Source organism: Aspergillus pseudotamarii (genome assembly GCF_009193445.1).
Source record: "Aspergillus pseudotamarii strain CBS 117625 unplaced genomic scaffold BDV38scaffold_58, whole genome shotgun sequence".
Lineage (NCBI taxonomy): Eukaryota > Fungi > Ascomycota > Eurotiomycetes > Eurotiales > Aspergillaceae > Aspergillus > Aspergillus pseudotamarii.
The window spans coordinates 126,104-149,362 of record NW_022475072.1 but is presented as its reverse complement, the minus strand read 5'-3'; the positions used below and the strand labels follow the sequence as shown (position 1 = coordinate 149,362).

General features: G+C 47.9%; 5 protein-coding genes across 5 annotated transcripts; 4 read left to right on the top strand and 1 right to left on the bottom strand.

The window, feature by feature from the left end:
• The first annotated feature begins 1,010 nt into the window (after positions 1-1,010).
• Positions 1,011-2,408, top strand: BDV38DRAFT_256536 (uncharacterized protein). Its single transcript, XM_032055526.1, has one exon. It carries the CDS (start codon positions 1,999-2,001, stop codon positions 2,278-2,280), a length of 282 nt encoding a protein of 93 aa, XP_031910115.1. The 5' UTR covers positions 1,011-1,998; the 3' UTR covers positions 2,281-2,408.
• A 2,355-nt stretch (positions 2,409-4,763) lies between these two features.
• Positions 4,764-11,785, top strand: BDV38DRAFT_169524 (glutamate synthase (NADH)). Its single transcript, XM_032051934.1, has 4 exons — positions 4,764-5,270; positions 5,351-5,391; positions 5,457-8,802; positions 8,859-11,785. The coding sequence occupies exons 1-4, from the start codon at positions 5,095-5,097 to the stop codon at positions 11,668-11,670; spliced, it is 6,375 nt and encodes a 2,124-aa protein (XP_031910114.1). The 5' UTR covers positions 4,764-5,094; the 3' UTR covers positions 11,671-11,785.
• A 1,212-nt stretch (positions 11,786-12,997) lies between these two features.
• BDV38DRAFT_256528 (EMI1 family protein) lies at positions 12,998-13,843 on the bottom strand. Its single transcript, XM_032055525.1, has one exon. It carries the CDS (start codon positions 13,770-13,772, stop codon positions 13,143-13,145), a length of 630 nt encoding a protein of 209 aa, XP_031910113.1. The 5' UTR covers positions 13,773-13,843; the 3' UTR covers positions 12,998-13,142.
• A 231-nt stretch (positions 13,844-14,074) lies between these two features.
• yme2 (putative RNA12 protein) lies at positions 14,075-18,907 on the top strand (the record flags this gene model as incomplete). The annotated part of the gene is made up of 6 exons (XM_032057746.1): positions 14,075-14,261; positions 14,326-14,383; positions 14,414-16,068; positions 16,119-16,658; positions 17,212-17,383; positions 17,440-18,907. The coding sequence occupies 6 exons, from the start codon at positions 14,075-14,077 to the stop codon at positions 18,905-18,907; spliced, it is 4,080 nt and encodes a 1,359-aa protein (XP_031910112.1).
• Positions 18,908-20,262: 1,355 nt separating this feature from the next.
• On the top strand, positions 20,263-23,159 carry BDV38DRAFT_286238 (WD40 repeat domain-containing protein; the record flags this gene model as incomplete). Its single annotated transcript, XM_032060627.1, has 8 exons — positions 20,263-20,302; positions 20,366-20,523; positions 20,578-20,729; positions 20,786-21,726; positions 21,785-21,919; positions 21,971-22,102; positions 22,152-22,450; positions 22,506-23,159. 8 exons carry the CDS (start codon positions 20,263-20,265, stop codon positions 23,157-23,159), a joined length of 2,511 nt encoding a protein of 836 aa, XP_031910111.1.
• Positions 23,160-23,259: the final 100 nt, after the last annotated feature.

Below are 23,259 nucleotides of genomic sequence, written 5' to 3'. Positions count from 1 at the left end.
ATTAATAACTAGAGTATGCCACTGTAAATCTACATGATACCTATATTATGCACGACGTAAATGACTTGAAGATCTACTTCTAGAAAATAGAGATACTCCTTGGTTTTGACCATGGGAGTTGAAGTGCGAATATTTCACTGTTAGAAAGACAAAGAAATCTTCAACGGTGTCTTAGATGCGTGCCAACGGAAATTTTGAGTACGCTCACTGCTTCCTGGGTACAGTGAACAGAGCACGCTGAGGCTAAGTTTCAATAAAATACCCAAAAGTCTACTCTATGGATGTTGAGTTAGCCTAATAATAACTGGCAAAAAAGATGTAGAAAACAAGCAGTAAGTAGCTAGTAAAGGATCTAGTATTATCGTTTGCTCGCTCTGCCAATTATTAGACTTTCCGTCAAGGCTTCTATGGAAAGATACAGCCATACCTTGTAAGCGACGATATAGGATCAGATCATAAAAACGTCCCCAGTCATGCAGAAGTCTAGGAGGAAACTAGTATACAGGAAGAGACAGATGCCGAAGTTGATCAGAAAATGCACTCGGCTTCGACTGAAACTGGAGTCTTCTACTACACATCACCTATAGGTACCGTACTTGCAACACTCTCAAGATCCCAAATCGGTTACAGCGTCGCTTCAACGAGAAAGTTTGTTGCAATAGCGGCACGAAGTACTCCGTCCTGCGTTAAGTACCTTGTCACTCACACCAAAGGAAAGACTCATCATCTACGACTGCTTACACTCTAACTTATGTGGACGTAAGCAACTGCGAGAGGCACGAAAACGGACTCTAACTCGCTATTCGGCCGTTCCAAGCAGTATTCCGGGTTACCCCGATGTCTTGCAGCTTTCCGCTGCATCGACTGGCTTACGCCCGGTGAACCTAAAGCGGTCAAGACTGACCAGGAAGTATCGGGAGAGAACGGGAGCCGGAAACATTGGCATCTCCGCTGATCATGTGATGCCCATGGCTTTGAAAGAGGCCAAAAAAGAGTGAAGATCATCAGGCGGCTTTTGCGGATACATAATGGGGCACAGCCAACATACCCAAAAGTGACCTGCATTATTGGCGATTCTTCTGTACGGAGTAAGCCTGAGTCACCTTCAATCCTTTCCCATTACTCTGTACAGAGTACTTCTAATCGTAAAGGATTTACTTTCAGTCTTAGATCCACTGGTTCGGTCATGGCGCAGAAAAGATGACTATCCCCTTTTAGAAATGCATTTGGTTAGCCGATAACAAGACTGACGTAGAGTGCGAATACACCAGCAAATAGCTAAACCTTAGCTGCGTCTCTTAGAGATGTAATCAACCTCAGGTCGGGGCACCCTTCACCCATAGGAATGGACAAGTGCATGTGTCCGGGAGTTAAATTTCCAAAAGAAAGTGACCAAGGCATTGAAGGAAATTAATATCTGCATTTAATTTTTATCATGGTCCACGGGCATAAATCCGAAGAGGGAGAAGGACTTTCAGATCCATGCGGCCATATTCCCGGTGGTGCTGGTTGAGTTGCCCGTGCTCATTGGCCGGGGTCAATCAATGAATGTCATGGGGGTGGATTTTCCCCGGGAAATCCTGAGATTACGGGGGAATGGAAAGGGCCCGGTCACAGAAGAAGGCGTTGTTCTGAAACAGAGAATTGTAGATATGGTATCGAGTACGGAGTAAGCATCGGAGGATTAGCAGTTCGTCTGATAAGGGTGTTGATGACCTGAGAAAATGACCTGGTAGAAACTCCCACCGGCCAATCCAGATGTATCTGTGAATGCCCGATGAGCCCCCCGGACCCCCGAAATCGGCTAGGGAAAGTGTGTGACTGAACGGCCGTCAGGTGAGGATTTGGGCAAGGACCGGGAGTAGGGCCAATTTGTTGGAGAAGGAGGACAGCGGGGGAAGAACGTACTGTATCGTAGAGGAAAAGCTCCCAGCTTGGCCGTTGTCGGAAGGTTGCTGCTGACAAGCCTAAACCTGCACGGGCATCTGGGCGGACAGCATGTGGTATTGCTCCGTGCCAGTAATTTTACCCACCCGACGGTCGCCAATATTACATATTGAGTATACGCTTGTAATAATGAATGTCGGTGTTACGGTACTAATGGTGATCGTCCAACAGCCTGCAACTGAGGCAGCGTGGGATATGCAACTTTTAGTGACAGTCAGGGAAAAGTACACAATACCTTCGGTATTGCGGACGCCCATCCATTGCTCAGTGCACTTGGTGGTTGCATGGTCTGATAGCTTTAGTCACAGGCTGCGTATACACTCTAGTTCTTGATGTTTGTGAGAGAGTAGGGGCGACTATGTCATATTTAATCTCATCATAATAGGAGATACTGTGCTTAAGGCGTAAATCATCACCTAATGGTGTCATGATCATCGGAATAGGCAACGAACTATAGGGCGGTTCATCTGATGGAATACATACTTCTTTTGTACTACAACATCCACTTTTATACTTGCTTTATTTTTTTATTTGTATTTTTTTCTTCTTTTGTTCACTTTATGGCCTTTGCGCTTTTATCTCCTTGCTGACTCAAGGCAATTCTCAGTACCTGCCAAGCACTCTTGCCCAAGGTAAAATTTGCTACATTTTCGGTCCAATCAGGAATCGCTATGTATCTTTAGGGAGAAAGAGACTTAGAAAAAGTACATCTAGACATCCTAACAACAACTGTTTTGGGGAGAGTCCAGACAGGATAAGCACCCCAAGTCTGCACCCTAGCACTGCCCCACTTGACAACATCCATCCAGTCGGGTCTTCCCTTACTAAGGGGCCAACGGACCGGAATGAGAGAAATCATGTGGAAGTAGAGGTGGATACTAACAGGGCACCGATTCTATTCTTCCAGTATTCAAAATTTTCCCCGACTTCTGACCGAGTAAGCCAGCGATAGGGTTAGTGACAATGGCATCAACTTCACAAGAATTGGAGAAGGGGAAAAGGAAAAAGCATTATCAAAACACATACATTACTTACTCATCCGCGCCCCCTTCCCCCAACCCCAACACTCCCTAAAAAGAGAGGAGGGGGGAAGGAATGAGAAGAACAGGAAATATCTGGAAATGGTGTGGGGGTGTCTATTGAATATACGCGATTGTAATACCGAATCGTTATTATTTAAGCTAAGAAGTCAAGTATCTGACTTCACTAGAATTATTCTCCGAGGGTGTGCAACTGCTTGTATTCTTCATTTGGACCCAAGAACTAGTATCTTGGGCAATCCGTGAGGTACTATGGGTTAGCTTACTATTATCCAATCACGGCGCCCGGAATCAGCATGATATCCTACGAATTTAGATGTTGATCCTATGTTGAACTTGGTTTCGAGATCCTCCATAACCCTATGTTCAAACCAACAGTGCAAAGGCATGCGTCATGTTAGTTTCCGGCGTGATTTTGCAGAATAGATATATAGATTGAGGGGAATGCGGGGGTTGGACGTGGATTAACGAGTTGGAGGGACAGTACTACGTATAATACTATTCTAAGAGGAAAAAGTCAAAAAAGACAAGCAGCGTGGATTCAATTCCTCCTGCCTTTAGTTAATAGGGTACAATACCAATCCCTACGACCTATAAAGGAAGCCCTCGGAATCTGAAAAGCGTTTGTAGCAGCATGACCGAATATGGTAAAATTACTAGCTGATACCGATCAGCGTAAACGAGTGGGCAGTGTAAATCGTTTCCCACTAGCGCCAACGCAGCCATTCCTTTAATTTTTAGATTAGTTTAGGCTCCACCAGGTTGGATCTTGACGTAGTGGAAACCTAATCTTCTTGGTTAAAAGGTTGAAATACCAGGATTCTGATTGGCCCTGACTGTCTTATCTCTTCATTAGCGTCCTCGGTTTCTGGATTGCATTGCATAGTACTCCGTAACTCAACCACCTTACCTTCCATTCCCGCTTTCATAGTAACAAGACTGTAGGTACCTCCGGAGTAAGTGCTACTAATCTAGTACTTAATGTATGGCACTGGCGGATAAAAGAAAAATAACATTTCCTCCTTAACCGGGTTCAAAAATCTCTCAATTGCAGTAGATTGGTACGCGTTGGGAGGAATCTAAATAAAATACTTATAACATAATGCAGATATCGGTAACACTATGGATGCTTTAACATCCACTCTGCCTCCCACGTCCTTCCAACCAAGGGCGGAAGGCGCCGAAAACGCTCTCTTCCCGTGAATGCTACGCGAGAGTTCGTCTCGCCCGATGCGGAATTGAAGAGATAGGTCCACGGGTGTGTAATAACCCATAGGAACAACAGAACTCGAATTGACCTTTCGCCTCGGTTCCCTATTTTCTTCCTCCCTTGTTTTAATTTAGTTTATGTTATGTTTTTATTTTCTTTTACGGTTTTTTCCTTTCCTTTTCTTTTTTGCCATGTCTCGTTGTTCTGAGTAGGGAAAGGGGAGTGGGCGGGCGAGGGTACAGAGACGGATTGGTTTATTTTACCATTTTCCAGACCTCAAAGATTAGCTGTTTTTATTTTTCGAGCTGCCTTAATATTACCTCCGGAGTAGGTACACTACTAGTAGAGCTACGCTCTCAGGTGGAAGAAACAGCTGCAATTTGCCACGGCCTATCCCTAACCCCCACAGCTGCGTATTTTCCCTATACTATCCGTTGATTGTACAATTGCTTTCCACTTGAAAACCCTGTCTTTTTCTTGTAATTAATGTCCGTTCATCCCGATAAAATACATACTGTACCTTGTCTGGTATCGGAGAGTCTAGGTGAATTGAATTCTCCGGACCTCTGCTTCCCGCTCTACAATCCCACCTGCCATTCCCTTACTAGTATATCCTCCCTCCCGCCCTCCTGCATCTTCTCTCTTCCCCTCTCACCTCACCATATTCATCCTTCCATTGATCCTCGAGCTATACGTTACGCCACTGACAGAACCCCCCCTCATTCCTCATTTACTTACCCACGTTGTTAACCTAAACATATTGTGACGACATAAGGCCACTACATATCTATACGCTTCACCACCCCGCCTTGACTTGATCTGTGGTGCTCTTTTCCAGAGACACTCCATTCCCCCCTAGTTTTGCCATTCCATTTTCTGTCGGCCATCGGCGGAAGAATGGGTCTGAACTTGGAGGAAATATATGGCCAAAATATAATTGACGAGCAGAAGCCCAACGAGTATTCGGAGTACCAGCCAAAGCAAGGATATGGCTGGGCTAATACTTTGCCCGAGAGGCAGGGTCTTTATGACCCTGAGTATGAGAAGGATGCTTGTGGAGTAGGCTTCACTGCGTAAGTCTTCGGTTGACTGTCTCAAGCAGCTAGAATGCCTCGCGTGACTCTTGCTAACATGGACCCCTACTAATTGGCAGCCATATTAAAGGCAAGCCCAGCCACAAGATCGTCAGCGATGGTAAGGACTCATTTGGAAGATTACATAAACCTCTGCCCGCTAACGTATATTGCTATCGTATACAGCTCGCAATCTCCTCTGTAACATGACGCATCGAGGAGCTGTTGGCTCAGATGCTCGGGATGGTGATGGTGCCGGTGTGATGACAAGCATCCCTCATAGATTCTTCATTAAGAACTTTGCTCGTGAGGTTGGGGTTGACCTTCCCCCTCTTGGCCAGTACGCGGTTGGCAATCTTTTCTTCAAGCCCGACCAAGAGACACTCAAGGATTCCACGACTACATTTGAGGAACTTGCAACTTCCTTGGGGCTACGTGTACTGGGGTGGCGTGAGGTTCCACATGATTCCACTATTTTGGGTCCTGCTGCCCTCTCGAGAGAGCCCATTATTATCCAGCCCTTTGTGGTGTTGAAGTCGGCCTATGGCGATGGTAACAAGCCCGACATCACGGACCCAGAATTATTCGATGAAAGAACATTCGAGCGTCAACTGTACATTCTTCGGAAACGTGCTACACATGTTCTTGGTCTGGCAAACTGGTTTTATCTGTGCTCTCTCAGCAACAGAAATATCGTTTACAAAGGTCAACTCGCTCCTGTCCAAGTATATCAGTACTATCATGACTTGGTCAATGTGGACTATGAGGGTCACTTTGCTCTTGTTCATTCTCGTTTCTCTACCAACACATTTCCCTCTTGGGATCGTGCTCAGCCTCTACGATGGGCTGCACACAACGGCGAGATTAACACTCTCCGAGGAAACAAGAACTGGATGCGGGCTAGAGAGGGTGTGCTGAAATCAGACATCTTCGGCGAGGAACTTGATTCGCTGTACCCGGTAGTAGAGGACGGCGGCTCTGATTCTGCTGCTTTTGATAATGTTCTGGAGTTGTTGATGATTAACGGTGTTCTCTCCTTGCCAGAAGCAGTCATGCTCATGATCCCCGAAGCATGGCAGGGAAACCCGGCTGTAGATCCTGCTAAGGCTGCTTTCTACGAGTGGGCTGCTTGTCAGATGGAGCCTTGGGACGGGCCCGCCCTCTTCACGTTCTCCGATGGTCGGTACTGTGGTGCAAATCTTGACCGCAATGGTTTGCGTCCCTGCCGTTTCTACGTCATGGACGATGATCGTATAATTTGCGCGTCCGAGGTTGGTGCCGTCGACATTGATCCGGAGCGTGTGGTCCAGAAGGGCCGCTTGCAACCTGGAAAGATGCTACTGGTTGACACCGTGGCTGGCCGAATCATTGATGACTCGGAGCTCAAGTACACCGTCTCTCATCGCCAAAACTTCTCCGCATGGTTGGAGAAGGAGCTTTTGAAGCTGCCCGCCATCAAGGAGAGGTTGCTCCAACATAATGTCGACCTTAGTTACACAATTGATGATACCAGTGTCCAGAATGACCCCCGCCTTAAAGCTTTCGGGTACTCCTTTGAACAGGTCAGCCTGCTGCTTGGTCCCATGGCTGCCGACTCCAAGGAGGCATTGGGCTCTATGGGAAATGATGCTCCGTTAGCTTGCATTGCCCAACAACCACGTCTTTTGTACGAATATTTCCGCCAGCTTTTTGCGCAAGTCACAAATCCGCCGATAGACCCTATTCGAGAGGCTGTGGTTATGTCTCTCGAGTGCTACGTGGGGCCCCAGGGTAACCTTCTAGAGATGGATGCCTCGCAATGCCACCGCCTCCTCCTTCCCTCTCCCATCTTGAGCATCCCCGAGTTCAGTGCCCTGAAGAATATCAACAAGGCGCACAATGACTGGGCCGTAAGGACTATTGATATTACCTTCGAGAAGAAGAAGGGCGTTGCGGGATATCTAGAGGCACTTGATGCCATTTGTGACGCTGCCACCGAGGCAATTCAGAATGGTGACAAGGTTCTTGTGCTTTCTGACCGCACTACTTCAGCAGATAGAGTTCCTGTGTCTGCTCTTCTTGCCACTGGTCTGGTACATCATCATTTGGTTCGTAACAAGTGGAGGTCTCTTGCGGCCCTGGTTGTGGAAACTGCTGAGGCCCGAGAAGTCCACCACATGTGCGTTTTGGTTGGTTATGGCGCCGACGCCATCAACCCATACCTGGCTATGGAGTGCATTCTCAAGATGAATCGTGAGAAGCTGATCCGCAAACAACTGCCAGACGACAAAGTTATCGAAAATTACAAAGCCTCGTGTGATGGAGGCATTCTAAAAGTCATGAGCAAGATGGGTATCTCTACGCTGCAGTCGTACAAGGGCGCACAGATCTTTGAGGCACTTGGCATTGACGATAGCGTCATTGACCGATGCTTCGCGGGAACTGCGAGCCGCATCCGTGGCTTAACGTTCGAGCTGATTGCTCAGGATGCGTTTGCCTTCCATGAACGCGGTTACCCATCACGTTCCGTTATTGAAATCCCTGGACTTCCCGAGTCTGGCGAATATCACTGGCGTGATGGAGGGGAGGAGCATGTGAACGACCCGGTCAGCATTGCCAATATGCAAGATGCAGTACGTACAAAGAACGACAAGTCGTATGAAGCCTACGCCAAAGCCGAGCATGAGCAGATCAAGAACTGTACTCTCCGTGGTATGCTCGACTTTGATTTCGAGCAGCGCACTCCAATCACCATCGATCAAGTTGAGCCTTGGACTGAAATTGTCCGCCGATTTGTGACAGGCGCTATGTCCTATGGATCCATTTCCATGGAGTCTCACTCAACCTTGGCTATTGCTATGAACCGTCTCGGAGGCAAATCCAACACTGGAGAAGGAGGTGAAGATCCCGAGCGAAGCAAGAGAATGGAGAATGGGGACACCATGCGGTCTGCCATCAAGCAAATCGCTTCCGGCCGTTTCGGTGTGACATCTCATTATCTAGCCGACGCTGATGAACTGCAGATCAAAATGGCTCAAGGTGCTAAACCTGGCGAAGGTGGTGAGCTTCCGGGTCATAAAGTCGTTGGCCCTATTGCTCACACCCGTTATTCCACTCCTGGCGTCGGTCTGATATCACCGCCCCCTCACCACGATATTTATTCAATTGAAGATCTCAAGCAGCTCATCTATGACCTCAAATGTTCCAACCCTCGTGCACGTGTTTCAGTTAAGCTCGTGTCGGAAGTCGGCGTTGGTATTGTTGCCTCTGGTGTTGCCAAAGCCAAAGCCGATCATATTCTGATCTCTGGTCACGATGGTGGTACTGGTGCTTCTCGTTGGACTGGTATCAAGTATGCCGGTCTACCTTGGGAATTGGGCCTCGCAGAGACCCACCAGACCCTTGTTCTCAATGATCTACGTGGTCGTGTCGTTGTGCAGACTGATGGTCAACTCCGCACTGGCCGCGACCTTGCTATCGCTTGTCTCCTCGGTGCCGAGGAATTCGGCTTTGCTACAACTCCCTTGATCGCCATGGGATGCATCATGATGAGGTTCGTATAACTGGTAAAGGCTATATTAGTTATTTGTTTTACTGATAATTGTTTAGAAAATGCCACCTGAATACTTGCCCCGTCGGCATTGCTACTCAGGACCCTGAACTGAGGAAAAAGTTCTCAGGCACGCCGGAGCATGTTATCAACTTTTTCTACTACGTTGCCAATGAAATGCGCGCTATAATGGCCAAATTAGGTATTCGTACCGTGAATGAAATGATTGGGCGAGCTGAGCTACTCAAAACCAGGGATGACATCCGGACTGCTAAGCAGGAGAGGATCGATCTTTCGCTCATTCTGACTCCTGCTCATTCTTTACGCCCCGGCGTTGCTACATACAATGTCCGCAAGCAGGACCATCGTCTGCACACTCGCCTCGACAATAAGCTGATTGCAGAGTCTGAACTTGCCCTTGAGAAGGGTCTTCCCTGTAGGATTGAATGTGATATAGTTAACACTGATCGTGCGCTGGGCGCCACACTCTCTTACCAGGTCAGTCGCCGCTTTGGTGGTGAAGGTCTTCCGCAGGATACTATCCACGCCAACATCAAGGGCTCTGCTGGCCAATCGTTTGGCGCTTACCTCGCCCCCGGTATCACCCTTGAGCTTGAGGGTGACTCCAACGACTATGTTGGTAAGGGTCTGTCGGGAGGTCGCCTCATTATCTATCCTCCCCGCGGTGCTGCCTTCAAAGCAGAGGAGAACATTATCGTTGGTAACACTTGCCTCTATGGTGCTACCAGAGGTACTTGCTTCTTCCGTGGTGTGGCCGCTGAGCGTTTTGCTGTTCGTAATTCAGGTGCTACTGCAGTCGTTGAGGGTGTAGGTGACCACGGCTGTGAATATATGACTGGAGGTCGTGTACTCATTCTTGGCTCAATTGGCCGTAACTTTGCTGCTGGTATGTCCGGTGGTATTGCCTACGTCCTGGATATGGATCAGGACTTCCACTCAAAAGTCAACATGGAGATGGTGGAGGTCTCCGGACTGGAAGATCCAACCGAAATTGCCTTTGTCCGCGGTCTCATCGAGGATCACCACCACTACACTGGCTCAGAACTGGCTGCTCGCATTCTACTGGACTTCACCCGTGCTCTTCCTCACTTTGTCAAAGTCCTACCTACCGATTACAAGCGGGTGATGGAGGAGGAAGCTGCCAAAGCTGAAGCTGCTAAAAAGGCCGAGTTCACTGTGCCCCAGCTTCCTAGCACACCTTCCACCGCTGAGAAGCTCAGGGCGGGCGATACCAAGAAGGCTGAAATGCTTGACATTGAGGATAGCGTGAACGATTCAAAGACCGAGAAGAAGCGGTCAGCACTCATCCTTGACAAGACAAGGGGCTTCATGAAGTACAACAGGCGCAGTGAGAAATATCGAAACCCTGGTACTCGTACACGTGACTGGGCCGAGCTTTCTAGCCGTCTAACTGAGGATGAGCTCAAGTATCAGTCTGCCCGCTGTATGGACTGCGGTGTTCCTTTTTGCCAGTCTGACACTGGTTGCCCCATCTCTAACATTATTCCTAAGTGGAACGAGCTCGTTTTCCAGAACCAGTGGCAGGATGCCCTTAACCGCTTGCTCATGACCAACAACTTCCCCGAGTTCACCGGCCGTGTCTGCCCTGCACCTTGTGAAGGTGCCTGCGTTCTGGGGATCAATGAAGACCCTGTTGGGATCAAGTCTATCGAATGTGCTATCATTGACCGTGGTTTTGAGATGGGATGGATGGTACCTCGTCCTCCTAAGGCCCGTACCGGTAAGACCGTTGCCATCATTGGCTCCGGCCCGGCTGGTCTCGCAGCTGCGGATCAGCTAAACCGCGCTGGCCATAGCGTTACCGTATACGAACGTGCAGATCGTATTGGCGGTCTTCTTATGTATGGTATTCCCAACATGAAGCTCGACAAGAAGGTCGTGCAACGTCGCGTCGATCTGATGGCTGCTGAGGGCGTCAGATTCGTGCCCAACACTGCCGTTGGTCCTGATCAAGAGGTTTCTTTGGACTCCCTACGTAGGACGAACAATGCTGTTATCATCGCCACTGGTGCCACTGTGGCTCGAGATCTCAAGGTTCCCGGCCGAGAACTGGAAGGCGTCCATTTTGCCATGCAGTTCTTGCACAGAAATACTAAATCGCTCCTTGACTCTAACCTCACTGATGGCGCATATATCTCCGCCAAGGATAAGCATGTTGTTGTCATTGGCGGTGGTGATACTGGAAATGATTGCATTGGTACTTCTGTTCGCCACGGTGCCAAGTCTGTTACCAACTTCGAACTACTTCCCCAGCCGCCTCCAGAACGTGCCCGCGACAACCCATGGCCCCAATGGCCGCGCATCTACCGTGTTGATTACGGTCACTCTGAAGTCAAGACTCACATGGGCAAGGATCCCCGTGAGTATTGTGTCATGTCCACGGAGTTTGTCGACGACGGTAATGGCCATGTCAAAGGTATCAACACTGTTCGTGTTGAGTGGACTAAGAGCGCTTCTGGAGGTTGGGATATGAAGACAGTTGAGGGCAGTGAACAGTTCTTCCCTGCAGACCTTGTCTTGCTGTCCATGGGATTCCTTGGACCTGAAGACCGCCTTCTGGGTGATGAGATTGAACGTGATGCTCGCAAAAATGTCAAGACACCTCCTGGTCAATATTCCTCTAATGTTCCTGGTGTTTTTGCTGCTGGTGATTGCCGTCGTGGACAATCTCTCATTGTCTGGGGCATCAACGAGGGCCGTCAGTGTGCTCGCGAAGTCGACACTCATCTTATGGATATTAGCTCTCAGCTTCCTGTTACTGGCGGTATCGTTCGTAGACCTGCTATTGATGCAGTTCGGCAGTCTACCGAGCAAGCGGTTTCCGCATGATTTTCTCTGAGACCTTCAGATTCTCCAGAGCCGGACATTTTCCAGTCATGAAGCCATGGCTCATGATTAAAATGGCTGTAGATTATTGTGTTATGATCGAAAAGTTTCCTTAACCGGCAAAACTAATGTTGGTTGAAAATCTGTATCATGGCAATTGATCAACAGCTACGACTGCAGTTACATTGACATGTTAGCAGCAATGGTACAACACTCCCGGAGAGGTTTACTAAATGCTTTGTTGTTTTGTTTATTCAAGCCTATACCGTTTTGGTTCCTGCTCTTTTTTCCGTTTTGCAACAGTGTCCCTTTGCGTTTTGTTGCGGTGTCTTCCTCATAGAACTGCTATGCAAAAATGGGGTCGGAGCGTTTGCGATTCAGTGTATCTTTTCTATAATTCGCTGTACATACCTACTTCTTAGGCAATATGTTGGAAATTCGATGACATAAATCGTTATGGACTGATACATTACGGGGCGACCTGCTTTTAGCTGATCGATGTCGTAGTGCACCAATCGAATGGTGATATCTGCACGGGAGAACAGACTGCAAAAATGTGCCTAATATTTAGAGGCCAGAAGATAATCTTATCTACCGCGGGGCGATTCTAAAGAGCCTTGTATCTTCATTTCCAGGTCTTATCTCCAGGTATTCTTGCCCTTCGATTTGCCTCGCGACCCATGAACTCATCGTCGACCTTTATGATCCAATCTAAGCCAGCCTCGTCATCAGCCGCCCTCAAACAGTCATAAAGATATTCCAACCGTTGATCAGCCAGCTCGATCATTGCCCATAAATTTTTGTAATACATCGACCGGTCCAATGATGTCTGGGACTTGAGTATGGGTTTGCGGTGTGATGCTCTCTCGTCGAAATAGTTTGGATAGTACCCCTTCCTGGGACGGTCAGGGAGTTGCACCACCGCGCCCCAGTGAACATGTTTTCGTAGCTTATGTCTTCGAATATGGTTATGAGCCTCATCTGCATGTGGTAGTAGTGGGGTTGGTCGTGCATTCGACTGTCCATGTCGACGTGACTTTGTGCGATAAGCACTGTGGAATAAAATGGAATGTATAGCGTGGTATATTCGTGAATCCATCAGACGGACAAGGCGAAACACATTCTAGAAACTATGCGGGGGTTTGTGGTTTAGTTCTACCACTCTAACTTCTAACTTTCTTCGACTTTATATGATGTAGCCTAGTGAGTATAGACAATGACTAAATGGGCGTTTTATCGATAAAGACACTAAGCGTTAACTTCCATTTCAGATATTATACAATGAAATTCAGCATAGATGCTCAATTGTCAAGGAAATACCCATCCTCCAGGTCTATGGCTGCTGCTTGACATAGTATTAAAACAATGAGTACTATACAGAGTCCCATCAACTGCAGGGGACAAGTATCCGGGATTTAAATCTATATACACCGATGAACAAGAGATTGCAGGCACATTAAAAAGCATCGGCGAACCTAAGCGGCACCAGCCCTCTGCGCTTCTTCCTCGGCCTGCATCTCCTTCTCTAGAGCAGCGAAATCCCCTTCAAAAGCATTCCGAACTGGCTCTGTCCGGAGATCCCAGACATCCTCACTACTGGGCCCTGTCTTATACTTAATGGCCTTCTTGCGATAGTGGTCTCTGACTGCCTTCTTACGAGCACCATCCGACCACGTCCTGGTCTTCATACAAAGCCAGAAATTATCCCAGTGTTCACTGCACGAGCGTAGCTCGCCATATCGGTAAACATTGACAAACTGCCCGCCAAATGATTGACAGAAGAATGCGTAGTCGAATGCAGAACGACAGGACATTGTATCGGGGTAGATAGATTCGGGCGCTATGGATGACGGGAGTGATGATGCGGACTCTGGTGATTCTGCGGAGGACGACGACTCTTGCGATGCCTCAGATCCTTTATTGATGTCTCCCTCCAGGCTGGCTAGCAATTGCTTCAATTCCGCATCTGCTCGTTCTTCGCGAGTCAATGTCCGCGGTTGCGATGTAGGTGTCCCGGTGTTCTCTGGCGCCGGTTTCTTATCGAATGAAGAGATGATTTGCGGTTCGCTTTTGGTAGGAGAAGACGAACTCCACCACCAGCCCATGTTGTGTAAATGAATATTGTTGTCGGAGAATAAGGGCAAGAATCAGAGGTGGAGGTGGCTCCGGTGTTGAAGCGACAATTCGGTGAATTGATGAATGCATAACTGAATTAGCGCTGTAAATTTCATAGTTACATGAAATGACAATACCAGGGACACTTAACCAGGTCGGGTGCGGAATGCGGCTGTCCCGCAGTGTATTTATTATACGGTCATCTACGTCATACTCAAGACCAAGCTTGATGTTGATCAATATCGACTTCCTCAACAATGGCTCTACCATCTCAATGGCGACAACAATAAAGATGCGAAAATCATTCCCAGTGGCAATACCCCAAATCTATCAGACATCCTTGCGCTGGAGGGGGCCACCTCCCTCACTGTTTGTCGCAAAGCCCTCGCTCGCTCGCCTCAGTAGCGCATCGCATGCTTCGTATCTCGAGACGGGACATATTGATGTGAAGGAAAATGAGGGGTTACTGTTTGTCAATAGTATAGAATCTTGAAGTTGAATTCCCTAATAGTAGTATCGCAAGCTAAATTTGAACTATAACAGACATTTTCCCCCCGAAACTGCAATGGGTCTTGGAAGGGCCTCTCCGCGCAAGTCGATCGTACGAAGAGGCCTTGAAACGAATTGACAGACCGCACCTCGCAGCGTCTGAGCCCCTACGCATAATACGTCGTGTCTTTCCCCATGAGCTACAAGTTGAGATCAAAGAGGTCGTTCCGCGCTACAGAGAAGGCGGTGCACTTGTGAAATACACTCAGAACGACGGGGTTAAAGACACTGATATCGAGGCGGCTGTAAAGGATCATCTTGAGAAACACCCTATTCGACCTTGGTTCAATCCTTTCCAGCAGGTCAAGGTTTCCCGCGTCCTTGGAAGACCATGGGTAGAGGATTTATATCGCATACCGAGCCCTCGGCTGAGAGTTGAGTTCCTGCCGGGGAGCGCTAATGATTTAGCAAATGATCCTACTACGGAATCTTTGTACTCGCTGTTCCGCAGCTATGGGAAGCTGAGAGATATTGAAAGGCAACCGTCCGATTCCAAAATCCTACCACGGTACGCCTACGTAGAATTTGCTCGTCCCAAGTTCGCGGTTACGGCCAAAAACTGTATGCACGGATTCACAATCCCAGAGCAAGAAGGTGGCGGGAAGTCTGGCACAAGGTTAAAGATTAACTATGAGCGGAAGATCAAAATGTCAATGATTAAGGACTGGATCTTGAGCCATCCAAGGATAGTAATCCCTGCCGTCGCTGCCCTCATCGCGGCTATCACTGTGACTGTTTTCGACCCCATCCGTACCTTCTTTATAAAGATGAAGATAAAGGCAACGCTCCAGGCCGAAGAGAATGGTGTTCTGGGGTGGATTCGCAAGGAGGTTAGTAAGGCCAACATCATTGGCTTGGGTGGTGTGGCGTCTGATCCTCGTGGGCTCACCGCGATTTGGGAGGATCGTCAAGGGGATATTTCTCAACTGCAATCTTGGCTTACGGAGAATATGGAGACCTTCATCATCATACACGGTCCTCGGGGTTCTGGGAAACGGGAACTTGTTTTGGACCAAGCTCTTGAGAACTACAAATACAAGGTAGTCATTGATTGCAAGCAGATACAGGACGCCAGGGGTGACACTGCAAAAATTGCACGGGCAGCTGGGCAAGTAGGCTACTGGCCAGTGTTCTCCTGGATGAACAGCATTAGTAGCTTCATCGATCTAGCTGCACAGGGCATGATTGGTACCAAAGCGGGATTCTCCGAAACATTGGATGCGCAACTCAGCAATATCTGGCAGAGCACTGCCACTGCTCTGAAGGGAGTCACCTTAGATAGCAGGAAAAAGAACGATAAGGATGCACATCTCACAGACGAGGAGTATCTGGAAGCTCATCCCGAGCTCCGGCCAGTGGTGGTTATTGATAATTTCCTGCACAATGCTTCCGATGACGATGTCGTCTATGACAAGATCACCGAATGGGCCGCTGGATTAACAAACACCAATATTGCACACGTTATCTTCCTAACTACCGATGTTTCCTTTGCTAAACCTCTGAGCAAGGCTCTACCGAGCTCGGTCTTTCGAACAATTTCCTTGGGCGATTGCTCCCTTGAAGTCGGCAGGAGGTTTGTACTCAACCATTTGGCCGATGAAGCAGGGATGGGAGACAAGCCATCTAGAAGCAAGGAATGTTTAGAAGACCTAGACAGTTGTATTGAGATATTGGGAGGCCGGGTGACTGATCTCGAATTCATGGCACATCGTATAGAAGCGGGAGAAACTCCCAGTGGTAGGTAAGCCGCTTCGACTGACCTGATACATAGCTAACGAATGCAAAAGGCGCGGTCAACCGCATCGTAGAGCAGTCAACATCTGAAATACTCAAGATGTTTATCTTGAATACGAATACTGAGGCCCTATGGAGCCACGAGCAGGTCTGGCATTTGATCAAGATGCTGGCGAATAGCAAGGAAGGTAGCCTGCCATACAACCAAGTCCTTCTCTCAGACCTTTTCAAGGAAAACGGCGAGGCTGCGCTTCAAGCTCTTGAGCAGGCAGAACTTATCTCTGTCGGCTCTATCAACGGCTGCCCTGAGACGGTCAAGCCTGGCAAACCGGTTTATCGAGCCGTTTTCAAAAAGTTAACTGAGAATAAGACTCTCAGTAGTCGACTGGACCTCGAGGTTTTGTCACAGTTGATTAATAAGGAGAATAAAAGCATTGGGAAATATGAAGAAGAGCTACGTTTGCTTGGATCGCTGCCAAAACAGCCTCGAGAGCTAACCTCAAGAATCCAGTGGCTCTTACAAAAAGTATATAATTCGCAAAACAAGATTAGCAGGTACGAGACTGAGAGTGCGTTCCTCCAGATGATCCTCCGTAGAGGACATTGAAACGACTCTTTCTATACCTGCCTTTCTAGTACCGCCGGGCTTCTATAACGGTGGTGGCTGCACTTTTCTTCATTATTTTCTTTTGCTTCTCGCTTGACCCCTTTGCAGACATAAATAGTGATATGCAACAAATGGAATTATTTATGGGGTGGCCTCCAGCTGAGTAAGCTGTAATGTTACTGTATCATGTATCACGTCTTACCGGGAGAGTCTATCTAGCATTTACTCCTAAGTTTTCCCTATCACTCTTCATTAGATTTCGTACTCTCAACGACCTTCAAGTCATCCTTTGCTTTAAAGGTGGGCTTCTCTCGAAAAGTACTTGTTCCTCTTCTATTCTTTGGCCCCGTGTGGTCTGCTGGGTCTGTGCTTCGCCCTGTCTATATCTCTGCATTTCCCGCTGGACCGATTGTTTATTTGGTTTATTTTTCCTTTTGTCTTTAAGGGAAAGAAAATGGGAAAGTATGAATTCTCCCCTGATGGTCTGATCCCAAATGCCTGGAGTGGCTCATCGGAGCTGGTATGGCTATTGTTGGCAGCCGTCCTGGTCTTTTGCTGTATTGCAACACGTATCATCAGTGGATTCCAGAGTCGTGTCGACAGTAAGACTGAACAACCGCAATCAGTGAAGACGCTGCCGTATTGGTTTCCTTGGCTAGGTCATAGTCTTTCTTTTATATGGGACCACGTAAACTTCACGGAAAAAACCAGGTTAGTATCCATATAAGCCACAGAATTAGCCCCATGTGATCTGATTGGCGCTATAGAGATTATATGAATGCACCAGTGTTTGGAATCTACATGGGTGGCACAAAGCACAATACTATTGTGTCGCCATCCATGATGAAATCTATCGTGCAATCCAAAGCCACATCATCAGCTCCTCTAGTCAACCGTGCGCTGAAGGCATTTGGTGATGATCTGGGTTCACTGCGAGACCTGAATACTACTGACTACCAATCATTTCATCACAAGCTTCCCAATCTGCTCATGCGAGAACCATTTATAACGGAAGCTTCCGAAACTACTATTCAGCTTTTGAAACGCGAGATTCCAAATTTCGTCACCTTCTGCCGGAGCGTAGTTGATCAAACGCTGTGGGAGCGTGGGAGCGATGTCGAAGTTATCGATAACAACCGTGACAAGCCCGCTTGCGAGGCAAACCTGTTTGACCTTGTCAGGGGCTTCATCGGGAACATTACAACCACTACCCTCATGGGTCAAGCAATTCTAGAAGTCTTTCCCAATTTGCTTGATGATGTTTGGGTGCTGGACAATCGCTTCCCCCTTCTGGCAATTGGTGTACCTCGTTGGGCACCAATTCCTGGTGTGCCTGCAGCGTATGCTGCTCGTGATCGGATACTGAACTCTCTTGCCGCCTACCATCAAGCATTTCTCCAGTGGGATGATGGGGTAGACCCTGGCGTGAAATTCCGTGACCTCGAAGATGTTTCAGAGCCTCTGAAACAACGCATCCGGATGTCCAAGAACTTGGGGCTCTCACCAAGGTCCAGCGCACCCGGGCATTTGTCTTTGATCTGGGCGATGAATGTTAACTCTTCAAACATCGCCTTTTGGTACCTTGTCCGTCTTTACAATGATCCCATCCTCCTAGAAGAGATTCGAAAGGAAATCTTTCCTTACGTGAAGGCTCACAGGCCAAGTAGGGAGGAAACTGGCTTCCCTTTCGAAGAACCACCTAGAATCTCTTTTAATCTCGAAGGCTTGTTGAACTCTTGCCCCCTATTGAAGGCCAGTTTCTACGAAACACTTCGTTTGGATTCAGCAGACATGTCATTCCGAGAACTCACATCCGACTTGACCATCACAGAATCCAACGAAGACGTTGCAAACAGTGATGGGGCAAACCCCCATATATACAAAATCTATAAAGGCGAGAGTCTTATACTCCATCATGGAGTGCTCCAGAACGACTCTCGGTATTTCTCTAACCCCAGCCAGTTTGATCCACTGAGGTTTATCATAACTGACCCGGAAACCGGGGAAAAGAAGGCAGACATGCACACAATTCAACCATTTGGCGGAGGTGTGTCTGGATGTAAGGGGCGAACTTTTGCGGAGAGGCAGCTTTTGGCTTTCACTGCCGCAATGATCGCCATGTGGGACATTGAACCGATCGATGGCAGTCGGTTTACAGTCCCAAGGCATAGGCACTCTAGTGGCGCTTATTTGCCCGAAAATGACATTAGAGTACGTATAATAGCGCGTGTGTGATGATAATAATGATAATAGAGAAATACACCGTGAAACGTCGACAGTCACGAAGTGGGTAGGTCATACCACCGTTGGCCAGATTTTATCTCCATGCCTATGTACGTAGTGGCTTGCATAAGGGAAGGAAGATACTATGTTGCCCTGCCTATGGCTGTTTTTGTAAAGGGTGATGATGGCCCTTAATGCATCTATGATGGACAGGAATCGTGCGTTAGTGATGGGAGAATCCGAGTCTTAGGCTGACCACAACCACATATAGATCAATGGACACGAAACTACTAGTATTAACAACTAAAGACGCTGGCAAAATACCCGAGTTTCATGGATTTCCACTAGAAAACACTAACATGGAACTTGACCACCTTATCGTTAGTGTCTTGGAACCATTGCTGTCACTATTCGACGAAATCACTTCGGGAACACGTGACCGACAGAAATGGTGTAAAACAATATATACCATGAGGGTATGACGTTTCCCTGTACCCTCTTGTCGAGTTTTGGTCTCCAGCAAGGATTGGCTTGCATATTGGGGGGAACACATTATTTTCTGTTTTCCTGGATAAGTCTTTGTTGAAGCAGTATGAAAATATTCCGAGGATGTGTTCACCTGTCCTTTTGTAGACATTATCAACACATATTTAGGGGTTGATTCCAGTCGTTCGAATATCGCACAACTCACGGAAGCTGCTAATCGTGGTTTCCAGCTCGATAACAACTTAGAAAGTAAGTTTTCTACTATCAGCGTGCACAAAGCTTTTTATCGCACCCCACTAGTACGCTCCTGTGGAATTTCACGAGTACGAGCACCAAGGAAATGATTTGTGTCCGATCACTTGAAGCGTGTAGATTGACTGGTAGTCCGTACTATCATTTATCTTCCGCTTACCCATTTTGCTGCATTGCATCTATCTAGTAGTTTATCGATTTGCCACAAAAATATGCTGATAAAGGCTTAGATTGCGACAAGACTCTTACGCTCAGGCAATAGGTGGCGTTTCTCACTATTTGTTAAGGAGCTTTTAAAAAATCTTTGGAAGCCATCGTAGTCTGCGTGTGGTATGTTATATTTTGGTCATGCGAAGTTGCGGCGGGAGATGATTTCTTTTGGGCCCTAACATCATGCCCTAAGCCCTTGAACAGTACTAATTTGGGTTATTGGACATTGCGCGCGCGGGACGCGTCCCTGCGCGTCGGACAATAACCCAAAGCCCAACCGTACTCGGTAAGTAACCTGCGTTGTTAGGATAGACTACGATCTGCGCTCATTTTGACAGATATGTCGGATTGATATTTCTGAATGTGTTGTTATGTTCAATTCCAGGTAACTCTATTTTCATACCTGCCTTATCTCTGCAATGGCGTCGGACGCCATCCGTCCTAGGGGCAGACCAGCCCGTAAGTCTGTATATATCTTGACCTTCAGTATGGACGGCGTAGCTGATTTGGGAACAAATTTAGATACCCCCGGGACCACAGTTTTGGCATACACCCCGAACGGCCGTTGCGTTATCACTGGTGGCTCTAACTCTGCGATTCGAATTTACACTGTTGGGCAAGATGGCGAACCAAAGACTGTTGACGAGGGCGTTGATGGACACATGGGAATCGGTGCTACAGTATGTTATGTAGGCCTCAGGATGAAGTTGGTAAGATGCTAAAGACTATTGCAGAACGAGTCCTTCATCATGGGAGCGGAGGATGGTACCGTTTGGCAGTATGAGATTGAGTCTGGTCGAATGGAAAACTTGCTTGTTCGATGTGCGTTACCCGTGCGAGACATAGCGGTCTCAAATGATGGTGAATGGGCTGCAGTGGCAAGCGAGTTAGTAGTCTGTGCGCAGTAGCTCTGGGAGACCTAGATGACTGATTTTGGTACAGTGAACTCACGGTGAAGATCGTCAAGATTGAGGATATGACCAAAGTGAAGTATCTTCGGGAACAAGCTAAGGGAACGAAACATGTCACCTTCGATCCAAGCGGGCGGTATCTCACGGTATCGTGTACAGACGGTATACTGTACATTTATTCATTGGTCGCTGAGGAGCCGGAACTCGTACGGAAACTTGATGGAGCTATCCGAAGGCTTGAGCCAGAGGACGAAGCAACATCGAGGGTGGTATGGCATCCAGATGGGACGGCATTTGCAGCTGCAGAAGCCACCAGGGATATTGCAATTTTCTCCACGAGCGAGTGGAAGAAGGAGAAGATCTTCTCTGGCGGCCACAATGGCGATGTTACAGCAATCAGCTGGTCCCCGAATGGCGCACTTCTGGCGACTGCAGGTGCGGATGGTCAAGTCCTGCTATGGGAAACCAAGACACAAAAGGTACTACAGAGATACGACTTTTCGAACGTGATTAATCTTGCCTGGCACCCTTTTAATAATTCTTTATCGTTCACAACATCGGATGGAGAGCTATTCATATATGATGGGATTGTCTCAAGCGAACACCAGCCGTTGCTCCAGAAGCCGCTTCAGGCAGCACCGATCTTTCCAGGGCCTTTAGCGGAAATATCTGACAATGTGACACGACCATTAACGAACAGATCGAAGGAGTCGATCGAGCGGCGAGCAGGTACTCCTGACACTCTTGATGATATCCTTGGCTCCGACCAAGGGATGGAGGACTTCGTCGACGACGATGATGGCGCTGGATACGCGGAAGGCATTAATGCATTTGGCAAGCGGACAAATCAACATTTGGACGAGATCGATGGCCATGCTGAGAAGCGGCTTTTAACCTCTTACTCCAAACCTAAAACCCACCCGTCGCTTCAGCCTGGCAGTACCCCATGGCGAGGTAACAGACGGTATCTCTGTATGCATCTCAAATATTCACAGTTAGCTCCTAGTGACATACTAATTGACTCGGCTAGGCCTAAATCTGACGGGTTGTGTTTGGACCGTTGACCAAGAGACCCATAATACGGTGACGGTAGAATTTTACGATCGAGAACTCTACCGTGACTTCCACTTTACCGATCCGTACCTCTACGATCGCGCGTGTCTCAGTAAGTCGAATGAACGTATGGCTCTGATGAAATCTTGCTCACTGGACCTAGATGAGCACGGAACTCTCTTCTCCAATAACCCCACAGATGATAATCCTGCCACCATATTCTATCGTCCCCATGAAACATGGACCACGAGAGCGGACTGGCGGACACAACTGCCCAGGGGAGAACTCATCAGAGGTAGAAGCACAACTGGCCACCCTTCATTTCGTTGCTGACTTGGTGAAAGCATTGGCACTCAGTGATTCTTATATCGTCGTCGTAACGACAAAAGATTATGTTCGTGTTTATACATTATTTGGAACACCGTTCAAGGTGTACAGGCAGAAGAGCCCAGCGGTGGCATGCGTTGCATGGAGGGACTATGTTATGACTATTGGGAACGGTCCCGTAGGAAGCGACGGCCGCACGGCAACCTTGCGGTATTCTGTCGAGAATGTGAAAAGGGATGAAATTTGTCAAAACGAGGATATTGTAGCACTCCCCGAAGGCGCAGAACTGCAGAGTGTTTTCTTCTCAGACACGGGGGTGAGTGGATCCCAAGGTAGGACTTCTCATTCTGCAGATGCTAACTTAGATGCAGGACCCATGTATTTACGATTCTGAGGGTGTCCTCCTTATTCTACAACACTGGCGTAACCCTGGCCAAGCTCGCTGGGTTCCACTCCTCGATACCACGCAAATGGAGCGACTTGCAAGCGGTCGCAAAGAGGAAACGTATTGGCCTGTTGCAGTCGCACAGGACAAATTTCATTGCATCATTCTGAAAGGAGGCGATCGATACCCATACTTCCCTCGCCCTTTGCTCAGTGAATTCGATTTCCGGATTCCAATATCTGAAACGCCAGGAAAAGGAGTCGGGGAAGAAGGGCTTATACAGAGTGATGGTGGGAAATTTGAAGAAGCCTTTATTCGTGGCAGCGTTATGCTTTCACTCTTTCAAGATCTTCTAGGATCTACAAATGCCACGTCGACTCAGCGTGCTGAGTTGGCTAGGAAAGAACTCGAGTTGGATAAGATCCTCTTGCAGATGTTAGCAGTTGAATGCCGAGAAGGAGAAGAGCGGGGAATGAAGGCTTTGGAGTTAGTCCATATGATGAAGGACCGCAATGGCAAGATGATTGAGGCTGCTGTCAAGGTCGCAGAGCGATACGGCCGGGGCGTGTTGGAAGATAAAATCCGGGAATTGGCGGAGAGAAGGCACATGAGGGAAGGGGATGACGATGAACTAGCTTGATAATCACTTTGTTATGCGTATTGTGAGCTGAGTCGATACCATTTATTAATCTATTGATCTGGCGTGATACGTTCCACCGCATGTAGATTCTTCTTGGGAA

Excerpts from the sequence above, each read along its gene's own strand:
- BDV38DRAFT_169524 (XM_032051934.1), top strand. The coding sequence starts at position 5,095 with ATGGGTCTGAACTTGGAGGAAATATATGGCCAAAATATAATTGACGAG. Across the intron at positions 5,271-5,350 it reads TGTGGAGTAGGCTTCACTGC|CCATATTAAAGGCAAGCCCA; the intron begins GTAAGTCTTCGG and ends ACTAATTGGCAG. Across the intron at positions 5,392-5,456 it reads CCACAAGATCGTCAGCGATG|CTCGCAATCTCCTCTGTAAC; the intron begins GTAAGGACTCAT and ends TATCGTATACAG.
- BDV38DRAFT_256528 (XM_032055525.1), bottom strand. The coding sequence starts at position 13,772 with ATGGGCTGGTGGTGGAGTTCGTCTTCTCCTACCAAAAGCGAACCGCAA.
- BDV38DRAFT_256536 (XM_032055526.1), top strand. The coding sequence starts at position 1,999 with ATGTGGTATTGCTCCGTGCCAGTAATTTTACCCACCCGACGGTCGCCA.